The following is a 19,446-nucleotide window of genomic DNA, read 5'->3' on the forward strand; positions in this document are numbered from 1 at the left end:
AGGGCAAATGAAACACAGTGCATTTATCACAGCTCATGTCAGTGCATCCTGCGTAAGGTTGCTCAACAACAACAGGTGCTCTGGATGCTCATTTATCCAGCACTTTATCCTTGAACATCACAGAAGAGCAAACCCTCTGCACAAAGCCCTCTGAGATGCTCTATTTACACCTCATACATGTAGGTCTGTTATGTAACTGCAATGTAGGATCACACTCTTATAATTTATGTATGGTATAAAATATATATATTTTATTTTTTTGAAATGTATGTCCAAGATTTGGATGGAGGCTCTGATGTATGTAAAGGATACATGTACATATCTGTAATCATTGGTTTATTTGTGTTTAATATAAAGGAATAGGCGCTTTGGAAAGTTCACTTCCAAGTTAGATGAGAGCACTGATATCACTGTCATGTCTGTCTATGAAGTTGGAGCCCTGACGTCATTAGCTTAGCTTAGCTTAGCTTAGCATGAAGACTGGAAACAGGAGGGAACTGCTAGCCTGGCTCTGCCTAAAGGTAATCATTAATTAACAATTTGTATGGTTTTTACAGCTGTGAGCCGACCCAGGCTAGCTACTTCACCATGTTTCCAGCCTTGTGCTAAGCTAAGCTAATTGGCTGCTGGTTGTGGCTCCATATTCAGTGTGCACACATGAGAGTGGTATTAATCTTCTCATCTAACTTTCAGCGAGAGAGCAAATACATTTTCTGTTTCCTTCAAAAACAAATCAAAACTGATTTGATTATGGAGATTTTAATGGCCTCGGTATGAGATGTCCATCTCATCATGAAAATAGCCTACTGTATCATGCAAAAATGTCACAGTTTTTGTGTCTTTTGCTGTTTGTATAGTCGTGTCAAAAACCTTCTTATAGTGGTAGGACTGAAGAACATTTGATCCTTATAGAAACCATGGAATAACTAAAGCACAGATGCTTAGCTCTCAGCTGAGAGCCTCATGTGCAATAAGAGGCATTATTGATGGCCCAATTTACTGATAACCAGCGTCAGTCTGTGTACCGTATGCCTATCGCTGAGAGCCAAAGTCATTTGTTGAAGAGCTGGAGAGACAATGACAGTAAGAGCTGGAGGACAGAGAGGAGGAATGACATCGAGGTGGAGATACAGATGAAGGAGACCATGGGAAATGACAGGGTGAGGGATGAGGGCACACAGAGGGGATGGAGAGACATTGTGAGATATGAAATGAGAGAGGGAGACAGATATAGAGCTGGATAAGACAGGCGAGAAGAGAGACAGGCTGCAGGTTGGACGGAGAATCCAGAAGCAAAAGACAAATACAGTTCTAATGGAAAATGGTCCTGATGGTAATGCGCCACATAGTTTGCGATGAGATGGGCAATGAAGTGGAGCACTGGAGCTTTACATCGAGGGATGATAGCACTAAAAAACCTCTCAGCCTCTTTATTGTAGCTTTTCTTCCCTCCATATTCCCCTGTTCATCTTTTTTTCCCCCTCACATCTCTGCCTTCTCTCCATTTTCACTTCAAAAGTATTCACATGTCATGGACTACTAATGCCTCTTTGAGAGCTGCTGAGCCGCACCAGAGGAAAGAAAACAGTGTTTTCTCACTGTTTCCCACCCACTAACATCATGTTAGCATATATGAAATTCCTGTTTGCCTGCTGCTACATTTAAGACAGAAGTCCTGGTATGGATATTACATTTGTAATGTTAGCGTGAAAAAAAAAACTTGTAATTCGAAATGTAACGACATAATGAATTTTCCATCTCATCAGCTGTCACCAAGTCGCTCACATTAAGCTGATCAGCAAAGCATTGATGAGAGAGCCTGCTAAACATTTGCAATATTGATTAAACAGTCAGGAACACGCAGTAAGAGTGTGAGCTGTCTCATTAAAATCCAGGGCTCCGACCAGATCGCTAGATGCTAATGGCTAATCATGCCCTCTGAGCTGAAGGGGAGGTTTCTTATTGATCATTTTCGGCTTTTGTGATTGGTGCAGTTTATGACACAAAAACAGCTTCTCAAGTCAATCTCCTCATAAGCTCGTAATTCCAGTTTGTTTTTAGTGTACTCTCAGAAAACTGACTGTTTTCTGCGTGCTCAAAACAGGCAACTTTTCTATCATTAAAAAAAAATCTCATTCATAAATCTGCTCCACTGCTGCACATATTGTTTACAACAGATATTTCAGTTCAGGGGCCGATCTCCCCTCAACTCAGAGCTCTCCCTAAAACTCTAAAAGCTTCTCCTCCTCTTTCCACGCTGCTTGGCTTCTGACTCGAGCAGAGCTGCAGGGAGCTTTAATTGTGTCCCTTTGGGCTCTCTGTACACCACGGAGCAGAACACTGGAGAGACAACAAAAGGGAATGTGAGGCTGTAAATTATTACAGTCTCTCTCTGTCCTTATTATCTGCAGCAACATGTGGCTGTAAATCTAGTATGGATGCTTATTAGCTGCTTGGCTGCCACTTATAGAAATACTGATGGGAACTGATGAGACTTTGCTTGCTTTTATGTTACTTTGTGCCTTTCTTTTGTTTAGTTCAGCTCGGCCTGCTTGATTGCAGTGAAGCTTACATGAAGAGTGAAACAGAGACAAACAGTCAGCGTCTGGTTTGTTTTGCCTGCTGATATTTCTGCTTTCTTGTCTGCAGTACCTGGGCTTGGTCGAGGTGGAGGAATCGAGAGGGATGCATGTGTGTGAGGAGGCAGTGAAGAAGCTAAAAGTTGTAAGTATCCCACACACAAACACAGGCACACACTGACACACACACACACACACACACACACACACACACACACCTCTCCTGCTGCAGTACTGGAGCTTCTCTTTGTTCTGTCGAAGCGGTTACAAATACAAAACCCACGGATCCACACCGGACTGCACTGGAGCTCATTAGACCCAGCTCTACAGAACTCACGCACCAAAGTATCGACCAAAGGAGTACACACACACAAAAACACACTCAATACTCTGTGCAGAAACATCCCCTGCCTTGTTATTTTCTCCTCTTTACCACTTTCATCTCCTTCTTTGCCCTCCCTGGTGGGTCTCCTTCCATATGTCTGTCTGTCTGCTCATCAGTCTTTATATCTGTCTGATCCCACTACGCCCAAGAGAGCAGAAAATGAGATCTGGCCTAACATAAACACAGAAAGGCACACTGAGGCAGGCACACACACACACACACGGTTTGCCCCCCTGGGAAGCTGGATTCGGACAGGGAGCGTGTGAACAGAGTGACACAGACTGGCCAGTGTCAGACCGCCACACACACTCTGCAGTGAAGACAACAGGAGTCTGTGTCACTTTCTTCACATCTGTGAGCTCGATGTAACTGGAATTAAACTCCACTTTCATCTAAAATCAGGTTGCCCAACAGAGAGCAGCACATTTTCTATATTCAGTGTACACTCATCCTGAACCTGGTTCCTGTGGTAAGAATGCAACAAAAGGAAGCACTTGTCAGAAAATCTGAGAGCGAACTGAGTCACAGCCGGTTTAATGCGAGCAGGAGAAATGTTTCATGCATTGGCTCTTGTCTCCCTCTATTTTCACCACCATTTCCTTTCATTTGTTTCTCTTTTGTGATTCTCCATGGTGGATCAACTCTGTTTTTTTTTCGCATCTAACTCAGCATCTTTCGTCAGCAGCTCCTTCTTGCCTCTCTGCAGTTTTTCGCACTGAAAACTTTACACCAAAGTTATCATTTTCTTTTGATTCCCTGGCTCCGCCTTTCCATTTAGCTTTCCTCTCCTCCCTTTTCCTTCCATCACTCCCAGTTTCATCACCTCTGTTCTCACTCCCTCTGTCTTCCTCTCAGTGGGATTATGCAAAAATTGAGGCTCCTTGTCGCTTCGCTGTGGGTTTCAAAGCCGTTTCCTGTAGTGCTCCGGCTTTCTGTTTCCCTTACTTACACACACAAACACTCACACACACACACACACACACACACACACACACACACACACACACACACACACACACACGCCTCCACACTCGCATGGAGTCATTGCTTTTTTAGCATGCGTATTTTTAGCCCGGCCCATGCTGAGTGTGTTATTAGCTCTGCCTGGTGCCCTCCTCTGGAGAAATGATTCTTAGTGCCAGCTGGCACAGTTTTTACCTCTGCCCGCCTCTCCGCTCGTAACCCACCACTACCTCATCTGCTGTAAGGATGTAACGGTGACTACATAACCACCAGTAGTAGTAAAACTGGCTTTACATGCGAGCAGCTTGTTGATCTCTTGACATGTGCAAATGAATGACATACATTTAATGTGCAACTTGGTCACTTGCCACTTAAGTTATGGAGTGTTTACTGTGCTTCCACTACTTTTCTGTCTTTCCAGAGTGGGAAAAAGACAGTCAAGGCAGTATTGTGGGTTTCAGCAGATGGACTCAGGGTGGTGGATGACAAAACTAAGGTAAGCAAGCATTTATTTTTTTCATGTGTGCCACCTCTGCTCCCGAGTTTCATCCTCCTCTTTGTCTTCCCTTTCTATCCACCTCATCACTCACTGAGCAACAAGGACAAGGAGGGAAAACTATATGTGTCCTCCTGTCATGTACAGTACACAGCACACAGGTCAAAAGAGGACAGAAATATCTCCTCAAGCTCTCTGATGCGCTTGGCTTATCGTCTGTATTTTCACATTCAATTAAGACACACATGCCATCCTCAGACCACCAGTTAAAGTGTCAGTCTGTCCCAGTTTGATGATGCCACCTCAAGGCGAACAACAGAAGGATCCACCCTGCATCTAATGTCCTCATGCTCCCAGGCTAGTTGGGCCTGTGTGTGTGTGTGTGTGTGTGTGTGTGTGTGTGTGTGTGTGTGTGTGTGTGTGTGTGTGTTGCGGATCTGACATATGTGACTCATGGTGTCTTGCTGAAGATGCTTAGTGGGGGAGGGAAGATCAAGCAAACACACACACACTTGAGGGGTGTCTGGTGGCTAGGCAGGCCTCCTACAGTGCAGCTCTATTGAAAGCAGAGCAGAGTAAAGAGCAGCAGAGAATAGAGGAGAGAGCGAGCCCAGTGGAGCAGCCTCTCTCTACCTCTCCTTTATGTTTAGAGGCCACACACATGACCTCACCTCTCCCAATCCCTCAGTCCCACTCCTCCTCTCTCCCTCCACTCTAATCTCCCCCCCTGTTTTTCTTTCAGTGATGTATCTCATCAAATATATTAAAGGATAAGCCTGGTAATAATATATATTTTTCTTATTGTCAGCAAATCCCCAAACCAATATTGAACTGATCCCACTAACAAGTGCTATTTGTACAGCCAAAGCCTGATGTATCTTATTCCTCTGTGCCATAGAGCTCCATTGGTGTTCAAAAAACAGTAAAAATACATCAATGAGCCGCAATGTTACATGACTGTGCTTTTATTAAGGTGAACATGGGCACTGTAGTTTATTTTCAGTCAATCCCACAAACAACCTCCTCCTGCCTGGAATACTCACCAGCGCGCTGAATCTGTGAAATTTCGTCCTGTTTGAGTAACTTCTTTTAAAAACTACAGTGACCTGCTGTTTTAGGAAATCATTTAGCCTTAAAATGGAACTGTATATTCGGGAGCTGTTTTGATCAATTTCCCCCTGCAGTTAGTATGAATGGGCTTGATTGCCACAGACAGGGTGGGAAAGTCTCTCACTCATCACTTCAGCCTCCATCTACGAATTAGCAAGCACGCCTAATAACACCCACACAGCCATTATTCAGTGGTTTCCCACAGTCGGTGAACGTTCTGTGTATACGTGTGTGTTCAGAAGAGATGCAGTTGCATGACCTTCATAAAGCAGTTTCAGTTGAGGGGAACAGTAAAGTCTTTTTTCATGCTGAGGGCAGAGAGACCTCTGCATAGATGAGACACTCTGAGTCACATGATGCTGTGCAGGATTCTTCTTTTCAGTGATGTTGGGACATGATCTGAGTCAGCTTTGCACACACACACACACACACACACACACACACACACACACACACACACACACACACACACACACACACACACACACACACACACACACATTGTTTTCTTGCATCAAAAACACACCTCATATGAGCACAGACACACACATTGCTTCGCACCAGCTCACAATGAATGGACTGTTATTCTTCCACCTCTTTCTCCTTCTTTTCTCCTCTTCTCCCCTCCTCTTCCTCTCTCCTCATCCTCCCCTCACTTTGTTTTCGGCAACACTGGAGGAGAGGAAGGAAGTGAGTGGATGAGTGTGTGAACCCTCATTTTCTTTCTTCCCTTTCTTGTCCCTCTCGCCTCTTGTTTTCCTTCTCTTTCTGTTTTTGGTGAGTCAAAGAGGTGAGCCGGGGGCCCCTTAATGTACACAGAGAAAGAGAAGGGCCCCTTTTAGTTTCCTCTGTAGTGACTATAGACACAGAGGCAGGCTGAATAACCCCTTTATAGAAGGAAGGGCAAGTGGTGGAAACATCTCAGAGATGAAAAGAGGGTTCAGTGTCATTAGTCTGTGTAGTCACTTTCTTTTCTGTCATTGGTGGATATGTAAATAGGGTGGAGTGTGAGGGGTTTCATGGGGTTAACTGAGGTTGAAAGCAGTGTGTCAAGTACTGGATCAGTCGACAAGCTGGTATGCTCAGTAACTGAAGCTGCATTTCCTGTCTGTCATCGGATGTGATTTGATGTAATCTACCTGCTGGAACAATTCGATTGGCTTGTTTGCACTGTGTGAGCTGTCAAGTCAGATTCTCTCTGACCTCCCTGCGTCTTTCTCTCTGTTTCTCCCTCAGGACCTCATTGTGGACCAGACCATAGAGAAGGTTTCATTCTGCGCTCCTGATCGTAACTATGACAAGGCCTTCTCCTACATCTGCCGAGATGGTACAACCAGACGGTGGATGTGCCACTGCTTCATGGCTCTCAAAGACTCGGTGAGGAGGAAATGAACCTTCCATCTGCTGGTGTGTACAGGCTGGCCTCTGTTCCACCAGCTTCTGGAACTTAATGCGATCTCTCATTCATCATTTCTGTCACCTGTTTTTCTATAAATGTGACAAGGAAAATTGGTATCCATTACAGCAGTTACTAGAGAAAGTTGAAACCTTTATGAATTTGATAAAGTTGAACTACAAATAATTGAGTAGCATAGAAAACTACAGCTCCTATGAAAATGTGGGTTTGTCCACAATAATATCCACCGACAGTCTCTTCTAATCTGATTGTTTCATATTCTTAGCTGTAATCTCTGTCTATTTCTCTGACTCTTGCTCCTGCTTGAGGGATTATGGGTAATGGTGTTTGCTACTAAAAACACAATTTTAGAATAAACATATTACTGTCGTTTTCTACACACATAGAGCGAACCACATGACATAATGTCGAGTAAAGCTCCGTTCAAGGCTGCAGTTTTAGTTATTTAAGTTATTACAGAAGTCAGTGGGATTTTGAATGAGGTTTTCTTACTTATGGAAAAGAACCTGAGTGTGCCAAATGATATTTACAGTCCTTTAACTTTACTACATCTTATGGTAAATCTTACCTGTTGTTGTATAAAGTCTTGAACATTGAGGGTTTGTTTTAAATAGTGCTGAAATGACGAGCTGTTTTGTATTTTTTGTAGCTGTTGCAGCTAGTGTGATGTCTAACCTCTGCTGTTTCCATTTGGCTGACCTTGGGATGAGGAGGTTGTAATGTAAAGACAACTGCAGTAAAACCAGTGCTGTCATGATGCATTGTGGTTTCAACCCCATGGTGGTTTCATCAGCTTAGACTGTGAGTTGGATTATTAATGTGGACAGAAGAGAGCGCAGCACAGACCTGCGGGATTAGGAGAGGGGATTAGACAGAAGCCTGTGGAATTATCTGTCCATCTCTGTCTGTCTCTATTTCCACCACACTCTCCATATCTATATCTGCTCATTTTAAACTGAACTGTCTCCTCTGTAGCAGTCATGGCTGTCTATAAAATGGAGAAGGAGTGACGAAAGGCAGGGAGGGCATCAGAAAAGTGGTGGGAAAAGTTGGAATTAATTGCAAAAGGCAGCCTGGAATAACTTGCATTCCTTGCCCCGGAGCGTGGACTCATGTTGACAGCGGAAGAGATTTGAGGTTAATTGCATCCTAATCCGATCTTTGCTGTGACGGCTGTGAAGGTTGACATGAGCGTCAATCACGTATGTTGCCTATCAACATCTAAAAACCTCTACAGAAAAAAACCCCCGTCAGCACAGCCAACAATGAAGACCATTGATGGTCTGAAAGTGATCAGTCCAGGTTAAGTGTATGCATGTGACCTTTCAACAGTGTGTTAATATTCACTGTTTTTTCTCCACCAGGGAGAGAGACTGAGCCATGCAGTTGGCTGTGCCTTTGCCGCCTGTCTGGAGAGGAAGCAGCGCAGGGAGAAGGAGTGCGGCGTGACGGCTTCCTTTGACGCCAGTCGCACCTCATTTGTGCGTGAGGGCTCCTTCCGCGCCAACTCTTCCTGCAGCCAGCAGGGCAGCAGCAGTGAGCGAGATGACAAGCTGCCGGACAAGAAGAAGGGTAGGACGATATTTCAAAAAGTGTGCACACATACTCAGATTTGTCTTTTAAGTGCTGCTCGTACAGCTGGAACTGTGAATTGGTCCTTCGGTACTTAACATTACATCATCACTAGATTATGTACAGTAATAGGCCTTGAACAGAAATGACCATGCACCCGCTTCCTCTTCCAGACCAACCTTCTGTAATCCCAGCTCTCCCACCTGGCACCGCCTCCCCACCCGAGGGTACGGCGTCCCCCATGGAGCGGCCAGAGCCTGGCGGGCCTCACGCCATCCCTCGCCGCCACGCTCCCATCGAGCAGCTGGTGCGCCAAGGCTCGTTCCGAGGATTCCCTGCCCTCAGCCAGAAGAACTCTCCCTTCAAGAGGCAGCTGTCACTACGCCTCAACGACCTGCCATCAACACTGCAACGCAAGACAGACTTCCAGGCCAAGAACCCTGGTGAGTTGAGAAGTTAGACTCACAAAAGCTGATGAAGGGGCCTGCTGACCTTCTGACCTTCATAACTTCTGTTTACTAGGAGCTCAACCTTTTGCTGTTGTGACCTCTTTGCACAAACAAACATTTAGGTTCAACTGGTATGGTAAATAAACTGGGATTAGGGACTGTATGGAAATTAATAGTTGGGAGTGAAGGTCAGGAAAGGGGGATCGTTGTAATGTATTTCTTTTTAATTTTAGCATTGGGAGGATGCTCTTTTGACTAAACTTGATTTTTGTTTCATTTCAGCCTTCCCTTGTGAAATGTATGTATATGTATTAAACGATTACATTTTCCATTTGGCTCCAGTTTGGCCCCCATCTGAAGGGGTCTGAGCAATCATATTACAGAGCAAACCTTCAGCAAATCCCAGATGCACAGTTTTCATACAGACAAGATGTAATTCTTAACTTTAATCCCATCCCCTCGCCTTCCACTGAATAGGCCAAGATAAAAAGCAGTAGCGTGAAGTGCTGTTATTATTGCTCTCAGTGCCAGCGCTGATGGCTGGGCATGTGTGGCCCTGAAAGCTCTTGGCTTTTTACTAAAGACAATTAATAATAACTGACTTACCCCTCGCAGGTTGACATATACACACACACAGGAACACACACATAGACACACCCACTCTGTGTGGTGCCACAGGATCAGAGTGCTCAGTAGCAAGGCTGATTATAGTCATTAGTAGAGATGAGAGAGTTGACTGGGGGACTGCTCTGACTGGAATACTAAACCACAACATTCAACTCCTGCTCTCTACACTCTGCTTCTCCTTACATTCCCATCTCTTATTACCCTGTGAGAGTTACTGTGTATGTCCAGGTGAATTTGATGCAATTTGAATCCTACAGTATATATTCAGTGCTCTCACTCCCTCTGTAACACACACACACACACACACACACACACACACACACACACACACACACACACACACACACACACACACACACACACACACACACACACGCACGTACTAAACAGTAGCAGCCAATTCCACTGCCTCCCTGCTCCCTTGTGACTCCCTGAACAATGTGTGTATTGATTTGTGCGGTCAATCAGCTGTCCTGGTTAGCCCTCTGCAAGCCCTGAAACCTGCTCTGAGAGAAACACATGCGCACGTACGATATAGACACACATGGGAAGTGCTCAGAGTGCGGGACATTAGCAAGAGTAGGGAAAGAGAAGGACGGCAGAACAAAGCACAGAGAAATCTTTAATGGGACCTTACACATGCCTCCAGCGCCCTCTGTACCCTCCAACTAATTCAAGGCCTGTAGCCACATAGTGCACTCAGCTGAGAGAGACATACTGTACATACATTCAGTCACAGCAAAGATGCTTGATGTTAAACCCACAATGACCCCGTCTGTGTGTATTCATTCCTTTACTTTTATCCCGCTCCTCTATATAGTCATTCCTCCGCATATACGACTTATTAACACAATATCAGAAATATCATCAAACTCCTCTTTGTCAAGTGTTGTGGACAGCTCTGCATGCTAGATGGGGGCAGCAAAAACAGGAAGGATGAGGGAGTGGAGGAGAGCAGGAGGGAATAGAGGAAGAAACAAAATTCCTCTGTATCTGAGGCCTGCGTTGTGAAGGGAGAGACCGGGGGACAAGGAACAGGGAATTAGATATGATATCTATTTATATCTGTGGTCTGAGCAGGAGAGGTTTAAAGCTGTAGTCCAAACCAAAGTCAGACGGGAACATTATGCCGCCTAATCCCTCACTGGTCGGATCAGTTACAGTTGGTTTAAAAACATGGATAAGCTAAGCTAAATTCACCTCTGACTGAGTCGTCCCTATGTGCAAGATAAACAAGGCAAGGACGAAAGTTGCTGGAATGTCCATAGAGTATAAAGCTGCAAAGGGTAGGTTAGCTCACACAGTGCGGCTTGGCAAGTAAACATTGTAACTATGTACCTTCTAATGTTTAATAGGTCGGCCCTGATTAGCACAATGCCATGTTTGTCTTGAAAATCTTGTTTATGTGAAGCTTTTTAGGTCAATAGTGGCAACATCAAAGTCTGCATCTGCTCCTGTTTCTATGCTTTTGATGATAACTGGGCCTGTTATACAAATGAATAAAATTTATTTCTCCCTCTTCTGCTTGTTTGTTCGTCCCTGTTCTCAATCCTCTTCTTCTCCTATTCCACCTCCTCTTATCCTCCTTGCTGCCATTGTCTTTCTCTCTTTTCCCTCCTCGCCTCCCCTCTGTGTTTCCCTTTCTTGCTAGTACCAGAGATGGATATGGGGCTGCCAGGTGAGGGAGACAGTAGTATTAATGCCCTTTGTTGCCAGATCAACACCTCCTTTACCAAGCCATCGGATGAGCTTTTCTCCAACCCCCCTTTGTCTACAAATGGCCCTCCAACCTGCACTGTGCCCCCTGCCCTGCCTCCACCACCTGCACCAATACAGGGTAAGCATCAAATCAATAGTAATATTGACACTCTGAACTGAGTCTCTGTGATGAGCAAATTGTTAAACTTACTCTAAATCTTTAACTTTATCCCTGCAGCCACTTCATCCTGGGTGCAGCCAGAGCCTTCACTCCACTCTCCTCCTCCGGTTTCCGCAGCGATGCAGATGCAGATGCAGATGGGACACAGGCGCACACCCTCCGAGGCTGAGAGATGGCTGGAGGAGGTCTCCAAGGCTGTCAAGGCACAACAGACCCCACCCCCAGGACCCACCATCCCCACCATCCCTGGACCACCTTCCATGTCGAGTCAGCAGATGTCCAGTCAGGCAGCCATATCAGTCGCCCCAGTGTCCACTGTCCCTATGCCCCTTGGCACCATTTCCAAGCCTCTCATCTCGGGCCCCTGTGCTCTCTCAAGTCAGGCCCCGATGCCCCTCCCACCCATGTCAATATCATCAGTTCCTCTAATACCAGGCCCTCCAGTGTCAGGCCCCCCCATGTCTCTCCCTTCTATGTCCATTCCAACGATGTCCGGTCCAAGCATGTCTGGGGCCCCCATGATCCAGCCTTCCCTTCCTGGGCCTCCAGGCTCCCTTCCAAGCTCCATGCAGCCCTTCCCCTTGGCTTTCGATGCCACTCCAGCCCCTGTTGGAATGTTTGCCAGCCAGCCTGTCCAACCGGCATTCGTGCCCATGCAGACCTACATGCCAGGCCTGGCCAGCAGTATGACGTATCCCAATGCCAGTGTGCCTGTGGTGGGCATCACGCCATCACAAATGGTGGCTAATGTCTTCTGCACTGCCACAGGCTCATCTGGTCCAGGTGGAGCCATGGGTTCGGCTGGAGGAGCACCCAAAGTGGGGGCACTTGGAACAGTCGGGCCGCACCTTTCTCACCCAGGAGCACCTGGTGCAATTGGGCACACTGGAGGGTTTTCCACACCGCCATTCTCTTCCACTCCTCCACTATCAACGGCCATTAATGGCCTCCCACCACACAGCAGCATAATGATGGACCTCCAGAATGGGACCAACAGTGGTGGCAATGGTGGCAGCAGTAGCAGCTGGCCGCCAGAGGGCAGCCAGCTTACAGCTCCAGCAGCCAGCGATAGCCAAGACGATGATCGTTTTGAGGCCAAGTGGGCGGCACTGGAGGCCAAACCAGCTCCTCAGCAGCCCGCGAATAAGGCACCAGCTGCAGCAGCCAACCCATTTTCCAACAATCTTCAAAAGACTTTTGAGATTGAGCTTTAAGCCAGAGATGGCCTCCCCAAAGCTGTAGCTCTGGTCCTGGAGTTAAAGCCTGAGAAAGCCGGACACTAATTCCAGCATCTCTGCTTCGAACAGGATGCCGGTCCTTAAAGTTAGCCTAGCATCTGACCTGTGGCAGCCTTGCAACGTGCTAAAAGCTCTCGGAGGAGTTAGTATTATGATGATCTTTATTGCTTTGTTTACACTCCAACGAGAGCTTGGGAGGAAGTTGGCAGATTGCTGGGCTGCCATTGGAGGATCAGGTCTCGAGCTCACTAGACTTGATGGACTGAATCCTTCCACTCCACCTGCTATCCACTTCCCTGCTTTCACTTCACCAGTCTGGCTTTACTTTACCTGCTGCAAGTCCCTGGATGTACTGCATGTGCCCCTCTGAGGACATTGTGGGGGACACTGCTCAGTGGTTTCTTTCTTTGAAAGGGGACTCCACTCAGTTGCATTCCAAACCCATGAGATGTTTTCTTTTTCTGGTGGAGATCTTGGTGGAGAATTTAGCGGATATGGCTGCATTACAAGACATGCTGAGAAGCAGAGAAGTGATCTGTTGACTTACGATCAGACTGAGGCTGATCTTGGCTAAGCACAGCAAAAGTTTGGATACCTGAAAGGACTAGCCAATGATGTAAGACCTGACCCTACCAATTCAAAAGGACTTACTGACTAATAGTAGAGATTTATGGCCAAAATTATTTTATTTATTGTATTTCCTTTTTTTATTTTAACAAGTTATATATACTTAAAAATCAAATTTTCTATAGCAGTGTTTCAGGAGCGTTTTTCATCCCCTATATTTATTTTTGTTGAACCGTAAAGAAGAGGTAAACTACAGGTAGCAGACAGGTAACAGATGTGGCTGGGCAGCAGTAGAGGGAGACCGAGTCTTGTAACAGGAACCAAATAGCAAGGGCTGACAGTACAGCGGCGTGTAGTGCAACATGTGAGACAGTAAGTGTATATAGCGGCATGTTTCTTCCGTTAGCCCTCACGTATATACACTCCATTGCTGATGAGGCCAGTTAGGTCAGTATGGCTTCACTTTGGCTCCGTAGCCCATTTCTGTTGCTAAAACCTCCCATCAAGGGTTACTGGGACATGAAAAATTGCTTCAGGATATCCAGCACACAGACACTCTGGACAATACAGCACAATAATCCTTTGGACTCCATGTTCTCCAGACAAATCCAAGGAATTTCAACAACTCAGTGGAAAAAAACACTCTACAACACTGTGCAACTGCTTGAAAAAACAATGCACTACATTCCAACATTCATAAATGCATCAATGTGTCGAAACACAGGGTATCTTCTCACCACGTACAGTATGATTGTGTGTTCTCGTCTATGTACTACTGTAACAGTCGCAGTTGTGCTGCACTCATTACAGATTTGGGGTTGATGATTAGAGGTGAAAAGAGAAGAGGAACATGAGCAGACATAGACTTAGGTGTAGAAAATAAATGAAGGGAGAGAAATAGAGGATTTATTTCTGATGCAGAATTATTAAGGACATTTGATTGATGCATTAAGAGGAAGAGAAGATATAGAACAGTGGTAGAATAAATTGCTAGAGGAAAGAAGGAAGGATAACCTGTATGTGAAAGACTGAAGGAGAGCATGGAGTAATACCTTTGAGAAACTGAGATGGAGGAAGTCTGAAGAGAAGAAAATGAGATAAGATATGAATAAAGAGTTAAGAGTGAGAGACAGGAGTGTGTGAAAGTATTGAGAACAAAGACACGTTCATCACGTAGCCCACATCCTTGTTGTTGCATCTTTCTGTCTCAATGCCGAGCCACTTTCATTTCAGCGTCATGTTCCTCAACTCCTAAAACCTCACAAATAACACATTTGATCATATTTTTTAAAATGTTGCTTATTATATAATTACAGTCTCATAAGCACGTTTTTCTGTTTCTGTTTTTTTACAAGTATGTGCAACTCCCTCTGTAGTTAAATCTCCAAAAATGTCAACAAAGCTTTGTTTTGACTCGCAGCTTCTGGCATGATTCATAAAAGTTCAGGTCTGTTTGAGATGAACCATTGCAAAGTAGAGATATTCTTTATAGAAGGGCTTTTTCTTGTGACGTGTGATGAACAGGTGGTGTCTGTGTGTTCTATAAAAACTGCAATCTGGCCAGAGATGCTGCTGTTATGTTCCTTGGCAATTGAATTGTCTGGATATGGACGGCCACTGATTAGGTTTCCTGCTCATTAACTTTCCACAGTTTAATTAGCTTATTGGGTCTCTTCCTGTGGCAGCGATCCCGTCTGATAGGCTGCCTTCTCAGAGAACTTAAATTTATGTGCCACAGGCCTATACCATCTCGGGTCCGCCCACTGTTTTCATCTCTGTTTTCGGACAAATCAATACTTTTTCCCCAGCAAAAATATTCCAATTGCTCTCTCTGCCCTCCTGTCTCTGTAAGACAAGACTGATCCACTCATGAAATCGATGCTTTTATTTCATTAAAAATATATTTTAGCCCTTGACTCTTGTTTGCACGCCCTCCAAATTATAAATGTAGGTTAATTGTGTTCCGCGTTAAAGCAAACTAAATGACCTCATAAACTTGATTGTAAAACCATAGTTTAGTGATGGTAACAAAGCAAACCAGTGGAATTTATTTTTAATCTTTATTTACAGAATTTTTGTATTTAAACCTACATATTTGTATTGTAATTACATTGTACAAAAGATAAATAAAGTAATATAATATTACTTCTGCTCATGTTTTGTGGCTTTTCATGAACAACTACTTCTTTTTCTCTTTTCATCATTCTCTTTACGACCTTTTGATTCTTTCATTTTATCTCTCCATCTCTCTCTACGCTCACCTTCATTTTCTTTTCATTTCTGCCTCCTAGGATTTCAACTGCTGTCTCTTGTTATTGATCTGACCCTTCTTGCTTTTCATCTTTGTTTTCATGTTTCCATCCAGTTGAGTGAATGTAGGTCAAAAGTTTAAAACTGTGAAGCATTTCCATCACCAGGATTGAAGCAGGTTAAACAGTTTCCTGAATGTCTTTAAAACACAGAGGAGGCCCATAAAAGCCTTTAAAATGACTAAGTTGTGAAGTGGGAGAAGCTATTTGTGGTGCCCTTGGTTCTGGAAGCCCCATTCTTTTTTCCCACAGACATTGTAAGTGACTCCATAAAATCTTTGTGGTTGAGTGTGACTCCAAAGGTACATTACAGCAAGAAACATCCAATCACAAAGCTTCTTGTGAATTCTGTAATGTGTGCTACCAACAGCAGGTGGAAACTAAACCTAAAAACACAACCTGCATCTTAAAGCAATTCATTTAAATTCTGAGGAAAAACACTTGCAGCGTTACACCATCTGTTACATCATATTCTGTTGCCTAAAACCTGTATGTCTATGGCAGGACACACTAACCCTAACCCTAACCCTAACCTTTCGTTCAGGTCACAGAATATGTTGTATCACCAGAACCAGGGACTCCTCCCGCTTCATTACTCACTACTATAGTTAGGGACATTTGCTCACTTTTCATATCTAACAGACAGATATGAAAGTGGACAGCGAATAAGCAAATGCCCCAAAACTATTCAAGTTATTGGCTTCAGGGCATTCAATCGATTGCAACTGGACTTTGTCAGTTTGTCTTGGAAGACGTTTCGCCTCTCATCCGAGCAGGCTTCATCAGTTCATGCGCACCAGACTAGATAGGACAGCTCTAGTCAAGTTTTATTATCCAAGTTATTATTGCCATTTAATATTGCTCACAATGTAGTCATTCACTCACATCCAAAGACAAAAACAAAGAACTGTGCTGACAGATTGAAACAGTTGACACTTCATAACCTTCTGATACTTATTCCTCTTCTTTCACCTGTACCTTGTCTCTTTCCTCTCAGAGCAGTCCCCCCGACCTCCCAGCTCCTGGACGTAACTGCTGTCTAACCAGCACTATCCTCCAGTCGCTCGAGCTGAGCGGTGGTGCTGCTGCAGCTCAGGTCACTAATGGAACGAGACAAGGCCTCTTTTCTTCTTAAGGGCCGTGAGAAACAGGGCGGATGGACGCACACACACACTGAGCTCTTGAGTGGTGGTTGCAGTAACTCTCACCCGGCCATTGTCCTCTGATCTGAGGACAGAGTCAGTGAGTGTGTGTTGCCGAGGAGTCAAACAAGGAAGATCAGCAGAGCTCGTAACTGTAGTAAAACTCCAGTGGACAGAACGTTTACTTTCCAGTGATGCTGGATGCATGTTTCAGCATCGCCTTTGGTATATGTCACTATTCATTTATTGTGCATCATGCTGCTGTTATGAAATTTAAATCAAAGTCTCTGTTAATGAGGCCAAACAAGAGGATTTCATGTTCTTTGGTCAGGTATGTCTTTGCTTCATTGTAATCACAGTTTTTTTGGTGCTTTGGCACAATTGCTGACTGAAAATCGCTGTTCTCTAAACACTGTGTGCATTTCTCCAATCGATAGTTCTCTTCCTCACAACAGTTTGTGCATTTCTTGCTGCTGTCACACACAATTCAAAGTACAAATATATGCAGTTTATCCAGTCATTAGTTAGCCTCTGTGATCAAAATCAATTGCGCTGTTTTTGTAATAATCTGTACAACTCAGATGTATTCATTGGCATGCTCATCCCCCACATGCCACTTTATAGTTTTTTCAGTTGCTAACTCAAATGTTTCTGTACCAAGATCACTTTTTTAAAACTCTTCACACATTCAGTACAACAGAGGTCGATGTGGACTAAACTGTGGATCATGGTTCACTCAAAATGCATTTGATGATGTTTTTCAAAATTCTAACTGGGACATGCTGAGCTTCTGTTTTCATTCCTTTATGACAGGGAAGACTTGAGGCTGATGAGGAAAGGAGGCAGATGAGGCAGAATCCAGAACTTTCTGAAACTGTTTGGGACAATGTGGTGTTCCACCATTTTCTCCCAATCAGAGAGTGGTTAACTGTCCAGGATGGTGTCACTCTGCCCTCTGCCTTACTCTGCAGTCCTAAACCCCAGAGAGACATTTTTCCTCATGGACAGTGGAAAGTTTATGACCACGGTGCACAAGATCAGATGTTCCTCTTGGATGCAATGAAAGCTGGATGTCTGGACATATCTGAAGATTACCAAGGATGGATCGGGCAACAAAAGGATTCTTCCCAGGGGTACAAGTGGAGAAAACTTAAAGTCTGTGACATGTACTACTACTACTACAAAGTAGCTCAGTACTAAGGTTGAACAATCCAAGCAAGTGACCATGTTTTTGTTGTAATGGAAACGTGTGCTAAATAGATAAATCAAAGATCATTTTATAAAGACAATAGTGATATTGTAATGCTTCCTGTGTATCAAGTGTTTTGGTTGCATTCATGCATTTTGAGTGTGACATTAAGTGTTGTGCTGAGCTGCATGTTGCCAAAGAGAACTGTGTGAAGCATTTTGAAAAGGTGAACTTGGTTTAGAGAAATGTGAGTTTGCAATTGTTAAAAAGTGTAAAAAGCACGGCCTTTCAAGCATTAAAGTTTCACAGGTTTCAGCAATCTGCTATTGTCATAAAAAGAACTGATAACAAATTCATCTTTATAGTAAATTCAGTTATGTTCATCCTCTAATTTTAGAGCAACTCATGACATATTGTCAAATTTAGTTTACAGGGGCAACTCCTTAACTATCATTTCTCAAACACATTGACACCTGCAGGGGGCAAACTGAGTCTCATGTAGGTGCCACAGTTACTGGACATGGAGCAGAAGACATCATAGAGGGTTCTCAGTGAGAAGTGTCACTGTTCTGACTTGTCCCTTTTCATGATAAAGGGACATGCTTGTTATTTTGGTGGCAGTCATGAACTTGATGAAGATATTCACTTTGAACACACAATTAAACTCAAACCAAACACCTTGCTATATGCAACACTGAATAGCCACTGTGTCTCCACCCACTGCACATGTGCGCTGTGCGTTGTATTGCACACTAAAGTTGGCTGCAGCAGCCTACATTGGAGATGGAGATGCTTGGTTGCCATGGCTACACACTGAAAGACTAATTTGTAACAGCTGAAAAGTGCTGTAGATGGCAAAAAAGTGACTTCTGTATGCAAAAATTAAAGTGCCAGAAGAAATTATAGTAGCTGAAAATCCAATATCGTCCTAATGGATTCTCAAGGTAGGTAGGACAAGTGTGTGCGTGCGTGCGCGTGTGCGTGCGTGTGTGTGTATGTGTTGGAGGGCATCCCCTGTTCTTTATTTGAGTTTTAAAGGTCTATGCACACACAGTAGCCGGGACACAAATTGTGTGAGTATTATGAGCTAATCATACACAAGGGTGTGTGTGATTTTTGTGTGATGTGACTCATTGCAGCTAATACTAGCAGACAGGCAGGGATCTTTGAGTACGTGGATGGAAAACATTACTGTGGGCTATGTTGTTTCACTTCCAATTAGTGCTCCTTCTCTCTTTCTCTTCACTGCTTTTAATGGATGTCTGAAAAATGAAGGTTGTTGCCACTTCCAATTTTTAACATCACTTTGCGTACGTACGTGTGGATATGATTAAATAGAGATGGAAAGGAAGGATGTGCCTTAGTGCATGACACATGTGATATGTGATGTATGCGTCTGTCTGTGTGATGGCAAGGCCTGACAGCAGGATGAGCATAGACTTAGCGATAGGGTTTGTGTAATGGACCATGCCTAGACTGTCAGATTAGCAATGGATAATGCATCCATGCTACACACACACATAT

The 19,446-nt window shown here is 44.2% G+C and overlaps 1 protein-coding gene across 6 annotated transcripts in view; it reads left to right on the forward strand.

Moving 5' to 3' along the window:
- The window catches only part of numbl (NUMB like endocytic adaptor protein), a 56,453-nt gene extending 41,026 nt beyond the window's left edge, over positions 1-15,427 (forward strand). For 4 of the 6 annotated variants that reach the window (XM_070970316.1, XM_070970315.1, XM_070970314.1 and 1 more), the window contains 7 exons: positions 2,650-2,724; positions 4,349-4,423; positions 6,770-6,910; positions 8,315-8,522; positions 8,696-8,965; positions 11,250-11,435; positions 11,535-15,427. In XM_070970316.1, the coding sequence (XP_070826417.1) occupies positions 2,650-2,724; positions 4,349-4,423; positions 6,770-6,910; positions 8,315-8,522; positions 8,696-8,965; positions 11,250-11,435; positions 11,535-12,691 (2,112 nt within the window). In that variant the 3' untranslated portion in view covers positions 12,692-15,427. The remainder of the gene's footprint in view (positions 1-2,649; positions 2,725-4,348; positions 4,424-6,769; positions 6,911-8,314; positions 8,523-8,695; positions 8,966-11,249; positions 11,436-11,534) is intronic. The other 2 variants (XM_070970317.1, XM_070970313.1) reach the window with 1 other exon arrangement.
- The last annotated feature ends 4,019 nt before the right edge of the window (positions 15,428-19,446 follow it).

The sequence above is a fragment of the Chaetodon trifascialis genome, chromosome 9, assembly GCF_039877785.1.
Source record: "Chaetodon trifascialis isolate fChaTrf1 chromosome 9, fChaTrf1.hap1, whole genome shotgun sequence".
Lineage (NCBI taxonomy): Eukaryota > Metazoa > Chordata > Actinopteri > Chaetodontiformes > Chaetodontidae > Chaetodon > Chaetodon trifascialis.